At 34.4% G+C, this 21,524-nt stretch overlaps 1 protein-coding gene across 1 annotated transcript in view; it reads right to left on the bottom strand.

Moving 5' to 3' along the window:
* The window catches only part of KANSL1L (KAT8 regulatory NSL complex subunit 1 like), a 145,816-nt gene that overhangs the window by 84,454 nt on the left and 39,838 nt on the right, over positions 1-21,524 (bottom strand). The window contains 1 exon segment of the mRNA XM_079925208.1: positions 16,606-16,747. Coding sequence (XP_079781334.1) covers positions 16,606-16,747 — 142 coding nt within the window.

The following is a 21,524-nucleotide window of genomic DNA, read 5'->3' on the forward strand; positions in this document are numbered from 1 at the left end:
TTAAATGCCTAATGTGGCTAAAATATTATATTCTTGGAATGAAAAATAGACTAAAACATTAATATAAGCATAGAGTATTTCAAGATGGGACAAATTAAATAATTGCTGTGGGCTAGCTTATATCATGTATAAGTACTTTACATAGGATGGAAACCACCTATAGATTATATGTTATATATAAGTAGTCTTAGTTTACACTATAATTTAGAGAATATATCACTTTAGAATTAACATATTCAGATATTGTATTAAACATACATTTTATTATTTACAGTAATATATTACAAATGATGCTTGGTAAAAGTAACATTTTCTTTTTTACCTATACTTGTAACAGCGCTACTAACTTTTACAAAGATAAAAGGACCCAACTGTTGATCCCATCTCAATGACTGTTTTCATAGAATGCACAAATACAGCTGTCAAGAAATCTGAAGAATATATTTAAAAGAAGTTTCTGTTTCACTTGATATTTTAAAAATTAAATTAGACTTGACAGACAGTATCATCAATCCAAAAGCTCTTGAAAGTATCTGAAATGTCTACCCCAAATTTGTACAAGTCTATAGTAGGTTTTTCACAAGTATCTACATACAAAAGAATATAAGTTTTTACTATATTAAATTAATTATAATTCTATTTGGTTTGATTACAGTTTATATTATGGGCCAGGCTTCTGTGAATTACCCTGATTTCATAATCCCTACTTACAATATTGTTTCTATGCAAAAACTGATTCTGAATTTCAAAAAGGTAGTATAAGAATACTACCTTTTTATAAGTAGGAGGCCTGCTATAGTTAATTCATTGAAGAATAATATTTTAAAGATTCAACAGGGGAGACACTCATAGTCAACTTCATAACCTATTTTGTTCTCTTAAACTGTTGCCCTGGACAAAACTCTCACAATGTAAGAATGGCCCATGATTTTTCTCTGCCATAACCGAGAATAGAGAACAAAGGGAAGAAGATTAAATCCTCTGGAGACACTGCAGAAATAATTCCTCTTCTTAAAAATCAGGAAAAGAATATACATGTGTTGGGTCACCGTGATGAATATTTTACAGTTTTGTTTGTTAATTATAACTAAATTAATCTGAATTCTTTAAAAGATCAGGAAAGTAGTCTAATGATAGATAAAATAAGGTAAATAACAAAGACATAAATTGTTTTTAGAAGGATGAGTTGTGTTAACTGAAACAAGTGAAAACCTTAGCATAGATGAAGATGAAAACAAATCAGCTGCTCAGAGAAGACAACTATTCCCAATAATAACACTAGAGAGGTCTCCACCTCCACTCCCAGGGTCCTCATAGAGATGACATAGTGTGAAAAAATAAACAATTGCCTCAGTGAAACAGGAGGTAAGGGGGAAGGGCACAACCTTTAAAAGAATGACATAGCCATAGGACATGACAAAAACTGGTTAAAACAAGCTAGGTCCAAGATGGTAGAATACTCGACTTCCAGTGGACCTTGAGCCTCATCACAGCTCTTTTTAATACATTAGCATGCTAAATGACACACCCACCAGCGCCATGACAGTTTTGAGGCCAACCATAAAAGGTCAAAAAGTGGACAGTGGCCCTATTCCTGGAAATCTTCGCCCCTTCCCTGAAATAGTTGGAATAATCCACCCACTCATTAGCCTATGAAATTACCCAGCCCATAAAAACTAACCACGCTGTATTTTGGGGACTCTTGCCTTCTGAGATGGCCCACACTCTGTCTGTGGAGTGTGTTTCTCTCTAAATAAATCCACTTCTTATCTATCACTTTGTCTCTCACTGAATTCTTTCTGCAATGAGATATCAAGAACCTGAGGTTCACTAAGTCCTGAGACCAAGTGTGCTCTCAATTAAAAGATCGTGGATTCAAGCCCCAATCTGGGTTCTGGCCAGGTTTGAGTCCCAGCCCATGGGTTCAAGTCCTAATCTGGGTTCTGGCTGGGTTCGAGTCCCAGCCCATGGGTTCAAGTCCTAATCTGGGTTCTGGCTGGGTTCGAGTCCCAGCCCGTGGGTTCCAGTCCCAGTCTGGGCTCTGGCTGGGTTTGAGTCCCGGCCAATGGGTTCAAGTCTCATCTGAGGTGCACGCTTTCATCAGCAACATATTTATTATTTATATAAAGTCATCAAAACTAATTTTAAGCAAAAACTTAAATGAAAACTTTAAAACAAACAAAATGTACAATTTAAGATGTGGAAGACCCTATTATAGGATAACAAAAGAAATCTAAAGGGGAAATCATTTAATATAGGATAGCCAGCCTCTCCAACTAAGAAAAACTATTATAAATTTTTTTCTGAAAGTGAGAAGAAGCTGTTGTCTCAGTAAAAGCTGGAGCAGAGAAAAAGAGAAATATGGCAGTTGTAGTGTGTTGACAAAGCTGTTGCAAGAACAAGGAAGGGATGTTGCTAATACCTGCTTTCTTCTAAGAATTTAAGCAAAATTTAGACTACCTGGAGTGTGTCAAAGAAGGGGCAAATGACACATTTTAGGTCATTTGTCCCTTATTTTACACTACTAAAACACTGTATGTTTTCCGACCAGAGACACAAAAGTAGCACTTATTTAAAAAGGCTATTTATAAAAGAGCATCTCAATTTCTTTCCCCTTTCTTTATCTCTAATTTAACTGAGAGGAAAGGTTTCTTTTTTCCTTTCAAGATATATTAAATAAAAAGTTCTGTTTCACTTAAAATGCATTAAACCACTCTTCTCAATTTTTTAATTACAATAATTCAAGAAGGTATTAGAGCAAAAAAGTGTTGTTTCCCCTATTCAATACAATAATAACTCAACTAAACTGCACATAAATAAGCAATTAAACATCTTGATTAATTTCTAAGAAAGGTAAGCAGAAGGTATCAAAGTAAAGAAATATTGTATGTTGATAGCATAATTATAATGATATCTTCCATAAAATAAACATAATATGACTCTTAAGGGAACAAAGGGCCAGAATCACATCTAGCCGGAACAAAGAAAAAATGTAAGGCTACATAAATTATTGCTGGAAAGATTTATTTCCTTAAAATAATTTATTACAAATAGATATTATATAAACATATAATCAAACTTCAAAAAATGTTTAAACAAGTATAAAGCATTGCTTAGAACACAGAGAATATTAAAATACCCCTTCTCAAGTCAAAGCAAAATGAACCAGACTGCCTAGATTCAAATATAAAACTTAGTTATCATTTCAACTAGGAACCCACTTTCTTGGAAATTTCCAAATTGCTTTAAACTTGATTTGTTCTTAGAACTCTACTGGCTATAAAAACACTTGTGACATCTTTCAAAGAAAATCATCAAAGAAAACTATCTGGTGATCTTGAGAAGATTGGGAGATCACTACAACTTAAGGCCCAGGTGAAGACAGTTAAAAAGGAGAAAGAGTAACTGAATAGGAAACTTCCATCCGGAAACTATTCCTGAACACAGTTGCCTCAAATCCAACAGACAGAATGGGTAAGCCTAAGGTTCTATATCTATGCTTCTATCCACCTTCCTACAGACATCACCACAAAATTTTACAAAGCATTAAATAATATTCATGACTTCCTAGCTTCCTCTCCCATCCCTGCACAGCTCAAAGTTTCTGCTCCTTTGAATACATACTAATTTGTCATTCCTAAAACAGATCATGTTGTATGCCTTCAAAATTTAAGGAATCCCTTTTCCAGTTCCATAAGTTCATTAAGCAAACTACTATTTATCCTCCAAAGTCATACTGAGGCATCGCCTCTTTACTGATGTATTCTCTGACCTGCAAACCCCTAATGACAGAGTGAAATATTCTCTCTATGCCACATCTATATCTTATTAAAAACACATATCATTCCACATATTGTATTATATTGTAATCAACGATATTTACATGCTCTATCTCCCCTACCAGAATATAAACTCATGATAGACAGAATTTAAAATTCACTAATCTTTATGGATGTGCAGACCCTAGGTGGGGTTAGGCTAACTACATGGTTTGAGGACTCTAATTCCCTCCCTTCTCTGCTATTTCGTTTCAGACCAGTCACTATCAACCTTATAATATTATCTCCATTATGTCCACAGTTTCACCATGTAGAATACAGTGTCTCACAAAAACAAAGGTAGAAGTTTTTTTGTTTTTAGATTCCACATATAAGTGATATCATATGATATTTGGCTTACTTCACTTAGTATGAGAATCTATAGGTTCATCCATGTTGCTGCAAATGGCATTTTTTCATTATCATTCATTAAAATGATACAAATGAACTTATATACAAAACAGAAACAGACCCGCAGACATAGAAAACAAACTTATGGTTACCAAAGGTGAAAGAGGGGGATGGATAAATTAAGAGTTTAGGATTAACATATACATATTACTATATATAAAATAGATAACCAACAAGGACCTACTGTATAGCACAGGGAACTATACTGAATATTTTGTAATAACCTATAAAGAAAAAGAATCTGAAAAAACTAGATATATATGTATGTATAACTGAATCACTTTGCTGTACACCTGAAACTAACACATTATAAATCAACTATATTGAATAAAATATATATATATGTGTGTATAAATACACACACACACACACACACACACACACACACAGCTCATAAAGCTCAATATCAAACAAATAATCCAATCAAAAAATTGGCAGAAGACTTGAATAGACATTTTCCCAAAGAAGACATAAAGATTGCTAACAGGCACATGAAAAGATGCTCAACATCACTAATTATTAGAGAAATGAAAATCAAAACCACAATGAAATATGACCTCACACCTGTCAGAATGGTTACCATCAAAAAGCCTATAAATAACAAATAAGTGTTGGAGAGAATGTGGAAAAAAGGGAGCCCTGGTACACTGTTGGTGGGAATCTAAATTGGTGCAGCCACTGTGGAAAACAGCATGGAGGTTCCTTAAAAGACTAAAAATAGAGTTACCATATGATCCAACAATCACACTCCTGGGTATATATCCATAAAAAGCAAAACCACTAATTTTAAAAGATACATGCACACCAATGTTCATAGAAGCATTATTTACAACAGCCAAGACATGGATGCAACCCAAGAGCCCATCAACAAACGATTGAATAAAGAAGATGCAGTGTATATATACATATATGTATGTATATATACACAATGGAATACTACTCAGCCATAAAAAAGAATGAAATATTGCCATTTGCAAAAATGTAGATGAATCTAGAGAATATTATGCTTAGTGAAGTCAAAAACAAATATATATGATAACCCTTATATGTAGAATCTAAAAAATAATACAAATGAATGTATATACAAAACAGAAACAGACTCACAGACAGAAAACAAACCTATGGTTACCACAGGGAAGAGGGTGTGGGGAGGGACAGATTCGGGGTATAGGATTAGTAGATACAAACTACTATACATAAAATAGATAAGCAACAAGGATTTACTATATAACACAGGGAATTATACCCAATATCTTGTAATAACCTGTAATGGAATATAATCTGCAAAAATACTAAATCACTATGCTGTACACCTGAAACTAACACAATACTAAAATCAACTATACTTCAATAAAAAATTGCATTGATAGTCAAAAAAAGATAGAAAGAGATATTTAGCAATATTTAGATTAAATAGGACTTATGGGATTGCATAAGACTCTTTATATTGTTACTTCTATGGGAAAATATACTTCAAGTTCCAAGTAAACAGCCTATAATTTGGAGGAAACAATATATGCTTAAGCTAGGAAAATTCCATGTTAAATTTCCCCTGCTGGGAAATAAAACAGTGTTTATTTCTGTAATCATTTGCTCAATTTTTCCCCCATTAGACTAAACCCTAAAAATATAAGAACTCTGTTGATTTATTCATCACTGTATACCCTAAGCACATATTAGGCACCTAATAACTGTGTGTGAAAGGAAAGAAGGGAAAGAATGAAGGAAAGAAGGAGGAAAGGTAGAAAACAAGGAAGGAAAGAGAGATGAATAAATTTTATTTTAAAAATTGCTATAATATAATAGCACAGCTTTAATTGCCATTTCTACATCTACATCTTCTTATAAACCTGCCTTCTCCAAATCTCATATTTCTAACTCTATCAGGCCATCTCAACATGAACATCTGACAGAACTTGCAAATCAATGTGCGAGAAAGTTAGCTTATTTTTGTCAAATTCCCTATAAAATAAGCACTTTTTGTCCTTTCCTGGAAAACAGCAGTTCAATAATTAAGAGGGGGAGATCACGGTGATGTTTACACAACTATATATTTGTCAAAATTCAGCAAATTGTACAGTTAAAAAGGTGTACTCTGAAAACAAGATAAAGAAAGATAAATCCATAATTAAACACATGTTAGTTTAAAAAATGTAGAAAATCAAATAAACAAGAAAAATTTTAAGTTACCAGCTAGAAAGGACAGAGTACTTACATAGGAAAAACAATTACATTGATAGTAAACTGCTCATCATTATAAAGAAAACAATGAAATACTATCTTTAAAGGCCTAAGGGAAAATAACTATCAAATCAGAATTCTCTATCAACCTAAAATATCATTGAAGAGTGAGGGTAGTATAAAAGTATTTTGAGACATACAAATACAAAAAGAGTTTAAATGTTCAGAGATTAATATCAAAAAGTACTAACGAATTTACTTCAGCAAGAAGCAAACCAAGAGAGAAAAGACAAAGTAGCAGATACTGCATACTCTTCCAGTACCCATTTTCCTGTTCTTTTCAAGACTCCAACCCTACCGCAGTTTTAGCTACGCATACAACTTCTCAGTGAAAGACAGTATTACTCAGCTTTCATTCCTACACATGGAGAGTACTCATGTTATACTCATGTGGCTAAGTTTGGGCTAACGGAGTGTGAAACAAAGTAGTGCAACTTCCAAGTCACATCCAACTTAAAGACAAACTATACCACACTTCTCTTCGCACTTCCCGAGAGCACAAATGAGAAGACTACAACCCTGTCCAACAGTGCAGTCAACATACCTGAGAGTATGTCAAAGAAGCAAGACAGAAGGAACCTGAGTCCCTGAATGACCCTGTTCAACCAAGGTGCTCTACCAGCATGTACTCAACTCTTTATTTTTGAAGCATTATGTATCTTTATAAAGCCATTATATTTGTGAGTTATGTTGTTACAGAAGCTTACTCTGTAACCTAATTTTATATACAGAATACAAAAAAACAGTGAGCATATTTTAATGAAATCTGTTAGAAATGTAATTAATTACTGACTGTAAAATAAGTAACTAGATTGAAGCAGATATATATAATGCATAGTTAATAGCATTAAGATCCATATCTTAAGGAAAAAAGCATATAAAAGTACTGAGTACTTTTAGTCATTGTTAGAATTATTTGCTCTTAAGGAAGTATGTTACAAACTAGGAGTAATGACAAAGAATAAGACTATAATGTATAGCTTTCAGAAGAGCAGAGAGAGAAGAAAGGAATAAAGCAAGTTCCATCAATCCAACGAAAGACAAGTGAAAAACAAAACACAAAGAGAGGAAAATAAAAGAAAATGAAAATTAAAACTACTCAGAGTGGATTTTAAAAACCTAGCTAGGGCTTCCCTGGTGGCGCAGTGGTTGAGAGTCTGCCTGCCAATGCAGGGGAAACGGGTTCATGCCCTGGTCCGGGAGGATCCCACATACGATGGAGCGGCTAGGCCTATGAGCCATGGTCACTGAGCCTGTGTGTCTGGAGCCTGTGCTCCACAAAGGGAGAGGCCACAACAATGAGAGGCCTGCGTACCGCAAAAAAAAAAAAAAAAAAAAAAAAAAACCTAGCTAAATGTACCTTATAAAACAAACACCTGGAAGAAAAAAAAAAAATTGTATCTACCAAATAGCATTAGTATTTCAAAGTGTAAGAAGCAAAAACTGACAGAATTACTAGGAGAAACTGAAAAATTCAAAATGATGACAAATATTAATAAATATATATCAAATATATATATATTCGAATTGAAAGATCTAGATATATGAAGATATAGCAGATGTATACAACAAAGTCAACCAGTTTAATAGAGAATTCTATAATCAACAAATAAAGAATATACATTATTTCTACCACACATTGAGCATTTACAAAATTTGATTAGTAGTTTGTCATGAAGAATGAAATCCATACAAGGTAATCAGTTCACAGATTACAATGCACTTAAATGACAAAATACCAAAAAAAAAAAAAAAAGATTCATGAGTTCAGGAACATAAAGGTGTATTATTAAATAACTCAGGTTAAAAAGGTAATCACATTGGAAATTAAAACATATTAAAAACAGAACAATGAGAGAATTAAATACATGCTATGCACTCAAAGTAATACTTAAATATGAGCTGAAAATAAGAGTTATAAGGCCAACTAAAAGACACAGAGTGGCTGAATGGATACAAAAAGAAGACCTGTATATATGCTGTCTAAAAGACACTCACTTCAGATCTAAAGATACACACATACTGAAAGTGAGGGCATAGAAAAAAATTATTCTATACAACTGGACATCAAAAAAAGCTGGGGTAGGAATACTTATATCAGACAAAGTCGACTTTAAAATAAAGACTGTTACAAGAGACAAAGAAGGACATTACATAATGATCAAGGGATCAATCCAAGAAGAAGATATAACAATTATAAATATATATGCACCCAAAATAGTAGCACTAAATACATAAAGCAAATACTAACAAACATAAAGGGAGACCTCAACAGTAACACAATAATAGTAGGACACTTTAACATCCCACTTATATAAGTGGACGAATCATCAAGACAGAAAATCAATAAGGAAACACTAGCCTTAAATGACATATTAGACCAGAGAAACTTAATATAGATAGATAGATAGATAGACAGAACATTCCATCCAAAAGCAACAGAATACACACTATTTTCAAGTGCACATGGAACATTCTCCAGGATAGATAACATGCTAGGCCACAAAACAAGCCGTGGTAAATTTAACAAAATTGAAATCATACGAAGCATCTTTCCCAACCACAATGCAAGAAGACTAGAAATCAATTACAAGAAAAAAACACACAAACACATGGAAGCTAAACAATAGGATACTAAACAACCACTGGATCACTGAAGAAATCAAAGAGGAAATCAAAAAATACCTGGAGACAAATGAAAATAAAAATACAATGATCCAAAATCTAAGGGATGCAGCAAAAGCAGTTCTAAGAGACAAGTTCATAGCTATACAAGCTTACCTAATGAAACAAGAAAAATTTCCAATAAACTACCTAACCTCACACCTGAAAGAGCTAAGAAAAGAATAAAGAAAACCTAAACTTAGTAGAAGGAAAGAAATCACAAAGAGCAGGGCAGACATAAATGAAATATATACAAAAACAAAAATAGAAAAGATCAATGAAACTAAGAGATGGTTATTTGAAAAGATAAAATTGATAAACTGTTAACCATACTCATCAAGAAAAAAAGAGGGCCCAAATCAGGAAAATCAGAAATGAAAAAGGAGAAGTTACAACCAAGAGTACATAAACACAAACAATTGTAAGAGACTACAATAAACAACTATATACAAATATAGTGGACAACCTAGAAGAAATGAAAAAACTTCTTAGAAAGGTACAATCTCCCAAAACTGAACCAGGAAGAAACAGAAAATATGAACAGACCAATAACCAGTAATGATACTGAATCAGTAATTAAAAAGAAAAGAAAAAAGTGCCCAACAAGCAAAAGTCCAAGACCAGATGGCTTTACAGCTGAATTCAACCAAACATTTACAAAAGAGTTAACATCTATTCTTCTCAAACAATTCCAAAAAATTGTAGAGAAAGGAACACTTTTAAACTCTTTCTACAAGGCCAGCATCACCCTGATACCAAAACCAGACAAAGATATCACACAAAAAAGAAAATTACAGGCCAATATCACTAATGAACATAGATACCAAAATCCTCAACAAAATATTAGGAAACCAACTCCAAGGATACATTAAAAGGATCATATACCATGATCAAGTGTGATTTTTCTCAAGATTTTTGCAAGGACTTTCAACATATGCAAATCAATCAATGTGATACACCACAATAACAAATTGAAGAATAAAAACCAAATGTCATCTCAATAGATGCAGAAGAAGCTTTTAACAAAATTCAACATCCATTTATGATACTCTCTAGAAAGTGGGCATAGAGGGAACATACCTGAACATAATAAAGGCCATATATGACAAACCCATCACACTCAGTGGTAAAAAGCTGAAAGCATTTCCTCTAAGATCAGGAGCAAGACAAAGACACCCACTCTTGCCACTTTTATTCAGCATGGTATGGAAGTCCTAGCCATAGCAAGCAGGAAAGAAAAAGAAATAAAAGGAATCCAAACTGGAAAGAAAGCGTAAAACTATCACTGTTTGCAGTTGACATGATACTAAGAAAATCCTATAGATACCATGAAAAAACTACCAGAGCTCATCAGTGAATTCAGTAAAGTTGCAGGATACAAAATTAATATACAGAAACCTGTTCCATTTCTATAGACTAACAACAAACTAGCAGAAAAAGAAATCAAGGAAACAATCCCAATTACAATCACATCAAAAAGAATAAAATACCTAGGAATATATTTACCTAAGGAGTTAAAAGAGGTGTACTTGGAAAAGTATAAGATGCTGATGAAAGAAACTGAAGACAATACAAACAGATGGAAAGATATATGGTGTTTATGGATTAGAAGAATTAATATTTTGGGACTTCTCTGGCAGTCCAGTGGTTAAGATTAAGAATCTGCACTCCCACTGCAGGCGACACAGGTTCAATCCCTGGTCAGGGAACTAAGATCCTGCATGCCATGCAGTGCAGCCAAAAAAAAAAAAAAAAAAAGAAAGAAAGAAAAGAAAAGAAGAAGAATTAATATTGTTAAAATGACCATACTATCCAGGACAATCTACAGATTCAATGCAATCCCTATCGAAATACAATACCAAGGGCATTTTTCACAGAACTAGAATGAAAACTTTTAAAATTTGTATGGAAATAAAAAAGACCCCAAATAGCCAAAACAATCTTGAAAAAGAGTAACAGAGCTAGATTAATGACACTCCCTCACTTCAGACTATACTACAAAGCTACAGTAATCAAAACAGTATGGTACTGGCACAAAAATAGACACATAGATCAATGGAATAGAATAGAGAGCCCACAAATAAATACATGCAGTTATGGTCAATTAATCTATAAAAAAGGAGGCAACAATATACGGTGGAGAAAAGACAGGCTCTTTAGTAAGTGGTACTGGGAAAACTAGACAGCTACATGTAAAAGAATGATATTAGAAAATTCTCTAACATCATATACAAAAATAAACTCAAAATGGATTAAAGACTTAAATGTAAGACTGGAAACCATAAAACTCCTAGAAGAAAACATAGGCAAAACACCCTTTGAAATAAATTGTAGCAATATTTTTTTGGATCTGTCTCCAAAAGCAAAGGAAATAAAAGCAAAAATAAACAAATAGGACCTAATTAAACTTACAGTCTTTTGTACAGCAAAGGAAACCATCAACAAAATGAAAAGACAACCGACTGAATGGGAGAAAATATTTGCAAATGATATGACCAGTAAGGGGTTAATATCCAAAATTTATAAACAGCTCATACAACTCAACAGCAAAAAACCCCAAACAACCCAATCAAAAAATGGGCAGAAGACCTAAAGAGAAAATTTTCCAAAGAAGACTTACATGTGGCCAATAGGCACATGAAGAAATGTTCAACACAGTTAATCATCAGAGAATGTAAATTAAAACCACAATGAGATATCACCTCACACCTGTCTGAATGGCCATCATCAAAAAGAACACAAATAGGGCTTCCCTGGTGGCGCAGTGGTTTAGAGTCTGCCTGCCGATGCAAGAGACGCGGGTTCGTGCCCCAGTCTGGGAAGATCCCACATGCCGTGGAGCGGCTGGGCCCATAAGCCATGACCACTGAGCCTGCACGTCCGGAGCCTGTGCTCCGCAGTGGGAGAGGCCACAACAGTGAGAGGCCCGCGTACTGCAAAAAAAAAAAAAAAAAAAAAAAAAGAACACAAATAATAAATGTTGGCAAGGATGTGGAGAAAAGGGAACCCTCGTACATTTTTGGTGGGAATGTATATGTACGTATTTTTGGTGCAGGCACTGTAGAAAACATTATGAAGATTTCTCAAAAAACTAAAAATAGAACTACCATATGACCCAGGAATTCCACTCCTGCATATATATCTGAAAAAAAAATTAATTCAAAAAGATACATACACCCCAATGTTCATAGCAGCATTGTTTACAATTGCCAAGAATGGAAGCAAACTAAGTGTCCATCAACAGATGAATGGATAAAGAAGATGTGAGATACACACACACACACACATACATACACAAACACACAATGGAATACTACTTATCCATAAAACAGAATAAAATTTTGCCACTTGCAAAAACACGGATGGACTTGGAGGATGTTAGACTAAGTGAAATAAGTCACACGGAGAAAGACAAATACTGTTTGATATCACTTATATGTGCAATCTAAAAAATAAAACAACAAAATTTGATGGTCAATTACACTGAGGCCCAATCTCATTATATTTGGGAACAATTAAATTAAAACAGTAATAATATTTCACTCTTATTACACTGCAAAAGTTAAGAGACCAAAAAATTCAAAAAGTTCACAAGGATGTGGAAAACCAGGAGCTCTCACGCACTGCCAGTGGGAATATTGATTACCCAATCACATAAGTGGTATAGGAAAGCATATACAGCCATGCCTAAGATCAAGTATTTCCACTTTTAGGCATATACCCAAGAAAAGCTCTCCATAGGTTCACCAAAAAACACATGAAAGACAGTCACTGATGTATTGTTTTTACTGGCATAAAGACTGAAACAATGTACATGTCTATTAATAGAAAATAGGAGAAGAGATAAACATCCATTGTATTTATAAAATTCCATTCCATTCATACAAGTAAATGCCATACAGGAAGTATAAATATGTATAAAAATTATGCTGAGCAAAAACAAGCAAGTTGCAAAAGAGTTTGTAGTATAAATATAACTTATATAGAATTTAAAGGCATGAAAAACAAATTTTATTTATAGATACAGATAAATACCTATGGACCAATAAATATTCATAAAAATAGTACCTATCAATATATGTTGGAGTCAGGGAGGAGGAGAAGACAAGATGGCTGAGTAGAACAATCTGAGCTCACCCCTTCTTATGGAAACACGAAAATCACAATTAACTGCTGAACAACCACTGACAAAAAAATGCTGGAACCTATCAAAAAAGATACCCTACACCCAAAGACAAAGAAGAAGGCACAAGGAGACAGTAGGAGGGGAGCAATCATGATAAAATCAAATCCCATACACACCAGGTGGGCTACCCACAAATAGGAAAATAATTATACCACTGAAGTTCTCCCACAGGAGTGAAAGTTCTGAGTCCCACATCTAGCTCCCCAGCCTAGCGGTCTGGCAATGGGAGGAGGATCCCCCAGAGAATCTGGCTTTGAATGCCAGCAGGGTTTGATCATAGAAATGCCACAGGACTGGGGGAAACAGAAACTCTACTCTTGGAGGGTGCACACAGGGCCTCAAGCACACTAGGACCCAGGGGAAAAAAGCAGTGACTTCATAAGAGACTGGGCCAGACTTACCTGCTAGTATTGGAGGGTCTCCTGCAGAGGTGGGGGGCAGCTGTGGCTCACTGCAGTGATAAGGATGCTGGCGGCAGCAGTTTTGGGGAGTACTCATTGGCACGAGCCCTTCTGGAGGCCACAATTTTCTCACCAAGACGAGGACCCACCCAACAGCCTGGAACCTCCAGTTCTGGGATGCCTCAGACCAAACAACCAACAGGAGGGGAACACAGCTCCACCCATCAGCAGACAGGATGTTTAAAGTTTTCCTGGGTAAACAGCTGCCCAATAAACACAGCCCCTGACACAGCCCTGCCCACCAGAGGGACAAGACCCAGCTCCACCCACCAGTGGGCAGCTACCAGTCTCTCCCATCAGGAAGCCTACACAAGCTTCTTAGACAGCCTCATCCACCAGGGGGCAGGCAGCAGAAGCAAGAACTACAAACCTGCAGCCTGAAGAATGGAAACCGCAATCACAGAAAGTTACACAAAATGTGACGGCAGAGGATTATGTCTCAGATGAAGGAACAACATAAAACCCCAGAGAAAACAACTGAATGAAGTGGAGATAAGCAACCTTCTGGAAAAAAAGTCCAGAATAATGATAATGAAGACGATCCAGGATCTTGGAAAAAGGATGGAGGCAAAGATCGAGAAGATACAAGAAATGTTTAACAAAGACCTAGAAGAACTAAAGAACAAACAAACAGAGATGAACAATACAATAAATGACATGAAAAATACACTAGAAGGAATCAATAGCAGAATAACTGAGATGGAAGAGCAGATAAGTGAACTGGAAGACAGAATGGTGGAAATCACAGCTGCAGAACAGAATAAAGAAAAAAAGAGTGAAAAGAAAAGAGGACTTCCCTAACATGGGAAAGGAAAGCGTCACCCAAGTCCAGGAAGCACAGAGAGTCCCAAGGAGGAAAATGCTGATACACATAATAATCAAACTGACAAAAATTAAAGACAAAGAAAAAATATTAAAAGCAACAAGGGAAAAGCAACAAATAACTTACAAGGAAACTCCCATAAGGTTATCAGCTGATTTCTCAGCAGAAACTCTGCAGGCCAGAAGGGAGTAGAATGATATATATAAAGTGATGAAGGGAAGAACCTACAACCAAGAATACTCTACCCAGCAAGGCTCTCATTCAGATTCAGTGGAGAAATCAAAAACTTTACAGATAAGCAAAAGCTAAGAGAATTCAGCACCACCAGATCAGCTTTGCAACAAATGCTAAAGGAATTTCTCTAAGTGGAAAAGAAAAGGCTGCAACTAGGAACAAGAAAATTACGAATGGAAAAGCTCACTGATAAAGGCAAACATACAGTAAAGGTGGGAAATTACCTGCACACAAATCAAAACCAGCAACTGTAAGAGGAGAGCACAAATGCAGGATATTGGAAATGCATTTGAAATTAAAAGACCAGCAAGTTAAAACAATCTTGGTTATATACAGATTGCTATATCAAAATCTCATGGGAATTGCAAACTGAAAATCTACAATAGATACACTCAGAAAAAAGAAAAACGAATCCAAACACAACACTAAAGTCAGTCATTAAATCACAAGAAAAGAGAAAAAAAGTTGAAGGGGAGGAAAAACACCTACAAAAACAAATCCAAAACAACAAAATGGCAATAAGAACAAACATAAACTTCACGGAACAGCATGGAGGTTTCTTAAAAAACTAAAAATAGAACTACTATATGATCCAGCAATCGCACTCCTGGGCATATATCTGGAGAAAACCATAATCCAAAAGTACACATGCACCCCAGTGTTCATTGCAGCACTGTTTACAATGGTCAAGACATGGAAGCAACCAAAATGTCCACCAACAGAGCCATGGATAAAGATGTGGAACATATATATGATGGAATATTACTCAGCCATTAAAAAGAATGAAATAATGCCATTTGCAGCAACATGGATGAACTTGGAGATTACCATACTAAGTGAAGTGAGTCAGACAGAGAAAGACAAATATCCTATGATATCGCTTATATGAGGAATCTAAAAAAAAAAAAAAAGATACAAATAAACCTATTTACAAAACAGAAACAGACTTAGAGAGCAAACTTATGGTTACCAGGGGGGAAGGGGGAGGGGGAGGAATAGATTGGGAGTTTGGGAATGACATGTACACACTGCTATATTTAAAATATATAACCAACAAGGACCTACTGTATAGCACAGGGAACTCTACTTAATACTCTATAATAACCTAAACGGGAAATGAATTTGAAAAAGAATAGATACATGTATATATATAACTGAATCACTTTGTTATACACCTGAAACTAACACAGCATTGTTAGTCAACTTTACACCAATATAAAATTAAAATCTTTTAAAATATGTTGGTATCAGTGGCATAGGGAAAGGGAATGGGATCAGGAAGGATTATACAAGTACTTCAATTGTAAGGTAATGCTTTATTATTCTAAAAACAAAACCCAAATTAATAAAAATTTAATATTTGATAAATTTGAGGGTGGGTACACAGGTATTCATTATATTGCTTTCTAGAACATTTTTATGTGTTTATAATTTTTCTTAAAACAACAAAAAACTCTAAAGAGATTCCAATAAGATACACTCAGAATTTCTCACATATATTAAAATAAATTCCAACAAAGTAGAGGTTTATAAAAAATGTTTATCATTTCTATTAACTGAAATCCAATAAAGAAATTCTTAACTGCTCAATATGATAAAATGTTTGTGATAAGTTACAAAAATAGTTTCAACTTACAGAATTAATATATCAGAAATCTTAACATTAACTACATTTTTATAAAGCCTAATAACAATTATTTTGTGTGGAGAGATGAGAAGAAACTAAAACTAACAATATTTTTTTAAATAGAAGAGCACACACGATACCTTGGAGGCACGAATCTGCCTGTGAACATCCGTTAGTTGTTGGATTTTGTATTCTAGCTCTGAAATCTGGGCTTGAAGCCACGTCCAACGGCTGCCAACTCTTGCTCTGTCTACAAGCCACTTCCATTCAGTACTACAGTTACTGTGAACAAGACAAACACAGTTAGTCAAAGCACAAAGACAATCAAGTTTTCACAGAGATTGCTTAATAGCTTCCTTGACTCTTGTCATACAATCCCAAATTACTTTATAAAACATCTAATTATATGAAAGAAGAATGGTATATCAACTTCTCAAAGATTTGATTTCCTTATCTTTCTATCCCACAAACACCTGTTTTTATTCAATATTGTGTACCCAGTAGTAGGATAATCTCCTTGCTATTTAATACTTTATTAATGGTCAAGGGCTGAAACAGAAGTAGGCCAGCAAAGGAAAAGAAACAAGAATGACAATACTAACACCATGTAAAAACTGTTACTTGAGCCTTTTATATGTAAGTAGATGTCAAGTATAAGACAAGTCATTTGAACTGTGCTAGATCTAAATCCATGTAACAAACCATAGAGTACTCAATTTTACTAAATGTAATTTTCATTTGCTAGAACAGGAATCAATTTTTTAATGTCAAAAATTATCAAAAATATGAATGCTCTGCTACATTTCAATAAACATATCAAATATATAAATCCTGAGATGTTTATTAAGATAAACAGCTTGTTAAAAACTTTATTCCTAGGATTCACAGCTCAGAGATGAGAAAGAATTTATATACAGGCTTTCTTTCATGCACATTTGAAAATAAGGGTTGAACCTTAATTAGCTCCTCTATCTTTTGGCAAGGGCACTGCTCTAATCCACAGTTTGTGAGATTACAAATTAATTACCTTAAGAAAATATTTCAACCACTCCAACTAGAAAACAATCAGAGTGAGGGGGGGAGGAGAGGGAGAGAGAGACAGACACACACACACACACACACACAGAGAGAGAGAGAGAGAGAGAGAGAGACAGAGAGAGAGTTTGTGTGTGTGTGGTGTTTGGGATAATTAATTAGGAGCTTCATACTGCCAAGGAAGAAACTGAAGAAGGCCTAACAGAAGAAATTGAAAGTACAACTGAAGGGAAGTAACTACTTAATGGCAAAACACAAACTTCATGAAAAACTTGTCTAAAAATTGCATTTATTGTCAAAACTCATAGAATGCACAACGCTGAAAGTGAACCCTACCTAATGTAAACTATGGACTTTGAGTGATAATGATGTGTCACTGTAGGTTTATAGATTGTTACAAATTCACTGCCTTTGTGCAGTATGTTGATAGTGAGGGAAGTAATATCTGTGTAGGGACAGGGGACATATAGGAACTCTGTATTTTCCACTCAATTTTGTTGTAAACCTAAAACTGCTCTAAAAAATAAACTTTATTAATTTTTACACATTTAACCATAATGAAATATCTTTCATATAAACTTTAGCCAAAGAAAACATTTATGCTGAGATCATTTGTCGTCAGAGAAACAGAATTATTGTAACTCTACTACACAGAATTTATTCATTATAACAGATTTTATGTCAATGTTCTCAAAAGGCTTTGTTTTTTCAGATTCTAATTACCTACAATGTGACTGCAGAGACTGCCATATAAATTAGGACTTCTCTTGGTATTATTATTCAGTTTATAGTTATTATTGTGATTTTGTAAATGTGACACTATTTTAAATCACATTTTCATAACTATGGACAAAATTTAAAATGCCTATTCAAAATACACTATTCACAGTTATAACAATACTAACTGCCAATCATGAAATTAATGAAGAAGGCAAGGACCATATCATGCAGTAGTTGCACAGGTGAGGGCAAAGTGTTGGATTTTATGCAAAAAGGAAGTTATTGGCGAGATAGTAACAAAATTTTTTTTTTCCAAGCACTCTAGCTACTAGGTAAAGAAAGCATTGTAGTGGAACATAAGAGTAAATAAGGAAACCAATTAGGATGCAACTATAATAACCTAAATGTGGTACAGATAATTGTGATCTCTAAATATTTCATGTGCTATCCTACATTTCCCAGCCTTCACTGCACTTAAGTTGGAGCCATGTGACTAGCTCTGACCAACAGGCTGTGAGCAAAAGTGATAAAGTCATTTCTAGTCCATCTGACCAACTTCAAAGCCACTGTGCAGATATTATAGCTACAAGATGGAAGAGGATCACAGCTCAAACCACACTGGACTTTACGTAAGCCACAGTAAACCTTTGCTGTGCAAAATTACTGAGATTAGAAGGTTAATGTGTTACTCTAGAGCTTACTGTGACTAAAACAATGAATAAAAGATGAAAATGGCCTGGACTGGAAATGGGGGGGGAGATAAAGAGATGAAGATAAGAGGATGGACTCAAGGTTGATTTTAAAGTAGATAGGACTTGAAGAAGTATGAGGTGGAAGTAAGCATGCAGAAATCAAAGATGACCTTAAACATTGTTTCATTAAATTTTGCCCCAGTCAGAAAATTTCCCTATAACATGCCACTTTGCTGGGTTGTCAAACTGATTATTAGCTCATGGAAATAGAGAAAAATAAAAGTTTATGGAGTTAATGTTATTGTACTTCTAGTACAAATACTGATACTGAAACTAAATTTACAAAAATCATTTTTATGTTCATATGTGACATTAAATTATCCTAACATAGAAAAAGTAGTAATATCAGATTTAATTTAAGTAAACTAAATAATACTGGGGCTTTGTAATAAGTGAAATGAATTTTCTGTAAAGGATACCTTATTCTACATTTTAACAGGAGTAAAATCTGTTTGCTACGCTTATAAATGGTAACCAATCTTTTCCATCAAAAATGTTCTCTTGCTTGAAAAAATGTCTTTCTAAAAACTAACTATGGTTGTAAACATGTTACAGATAAGTATATGGCTCATTCAAAGGAGATCGACACCTGTTGTACCTCAAACACAAAACGTTTTATGTAAACAATTTATATAACCAATGATGTAATGGCTTATATCTTAGAGTGTAACCAATCAGAACACAGCTGATGCAACAACAAACTAATAAGAATGTGAGGCAAACCCAGAATGTCTAGACTCCTCAGTTAGCATATAAGCCTGGCCTTCCAGGCCACTAAGATTTACTCCCTACATCTCTCTGCAGTGTGTTGAACTGATCAAAGACCAACACATGCCCTGATCTGCACTGGAAATAGGAGCCCCTACTTCTAGTGAAGATCAGGGCAAATACATCCATGAGTGGATACCACCTGGGCAGTGAGACTAGTCAGTCCTCAGAAAGGCAGCACATGCCTTCAATCCTCATCCTTACTTGTTTGCAGTCACAACTTAACTTACTGACGGAAATAAGTACAGGCTGTTTAAACCAAGTGGTTTTCAGCACAATTTCTCTTCGTACTAACTTCTGGTCAACATCATGAATCTACATCACTGTCTTGTTGTTGTTTTGTTTGTTTTGTTCTCTCTACATCACTGTTTTAACCTTGAAGTGTAGTTTGTTCCTCAGAATAAGATAGAACTTTCTAATATTACACCTTAAGTTACCAAAACTTAAAGAAAAACTTGTATAATTTTGCCTTTAATAGAGTTTGTTAGCTTAGTAATAAAAATGAATTAACTATGATTTAAAAAATAAGATCCAACTGTAAAAAATTATAATTCCAAGAAAAATAAGTTTTATCCTGGGGAAAATTACATTAAATTAGGCCAAACTTCTCCACTGGTGTTTGCTCACCTAGGAAGAGCTTAGTCTTCCCTGGAATTTGATTCCTTTAGACCAGGGGATAGCAAATTTTTCTGTAAGGAGGCAGACAGGAAATATTTGTTTTGTGGCCACAGCGTCTCTTTAATAACTACTCAACTCTCCTGTTATAGCATGAGAGCAGTCATAAATGAATGGGTGTAATGACGTTTCAATAAAACTTTGTCTACAAAAACAGACAATAGGCCAGATTTGGTCCATGGGCCATAGTTTTCCAATTCCTGATGTGGAACATGTTTTCATATGCTTCCCAAGGGATTATGACTTCCTTTAATGAAGTGTCTTTTTAAATCTTTTGCTCATATTTAATTGGCTACCTTCCTGTTCATATAAGACTGTCAGACTGTATGTATTGGAAATACTTATAGCTCCCAATCTGTAGCTGGCCTTTCATTTTCCTAAAGGTGTCTTTTGAGCAGCAAAAGATTCTAATTTTGATGAAGCCCAATTTTTCAAACCTCCCTTTTATAGATAGTTCTTTTTATGTGCTAAGAAATATTTGCTTAACATGAATTCATAGATTTATTCATGTTTCTAAAATATCAAAAAGTTTTAGTGTTTTTACTTTTAGATCTATAATCCAATTCAAGTCAAGCTCTGTGTATTGGTCCAGGTAAGGGTCCAGATTCATTATTTTCTATAGGATATCTAGTTCCTGAACCATTTGTTGAAAAGATTCTATAATCCTTTAATAGAAAAAAAAACCAAAACTATCCTTGAATAGATAAAAGACTATCTATATGAATACTACATGTTGTATATACACTTACATACACACAGAGAGCACTTAGGATATCTGTCTATCATCTATCTACCTACCTATGTCAACACCATGACCCAATACGACACTATTATTGTAGTTTAGAGTAATTCTTAAAATCCAGTAAATTCTTCAACTTTGTTATTTCTCAATATTGTTTTGACAATTCTAAATTTGAGAATCAGCTTGTCAATCTCTTAAAAAAAAAGAGCAGCATTTTGATAAGGATTTCATTGCATCCATGGATCTATTGGTTGAGAATTAACACAACACTGAATCTCCTAATCAATGTATAAGGTATTATTTCTCTGTGTATTTATGTACTGGTAATTTCTCTCAGCTATGTTTTATAGAGTTTAAAAAATTTATC

This window comes from Stenella coeruleoalba (assembly GCF_951394435.1).
Source record: "Stenella coeruleoalba genome assembly, chromosome: 6".
Lineage (NCBI taxonomy): Eukaryota > Metazoa > Chordata > Mammalia > Artiodactyla > Delphinidae > Stenella > Stenella coeruleoalba.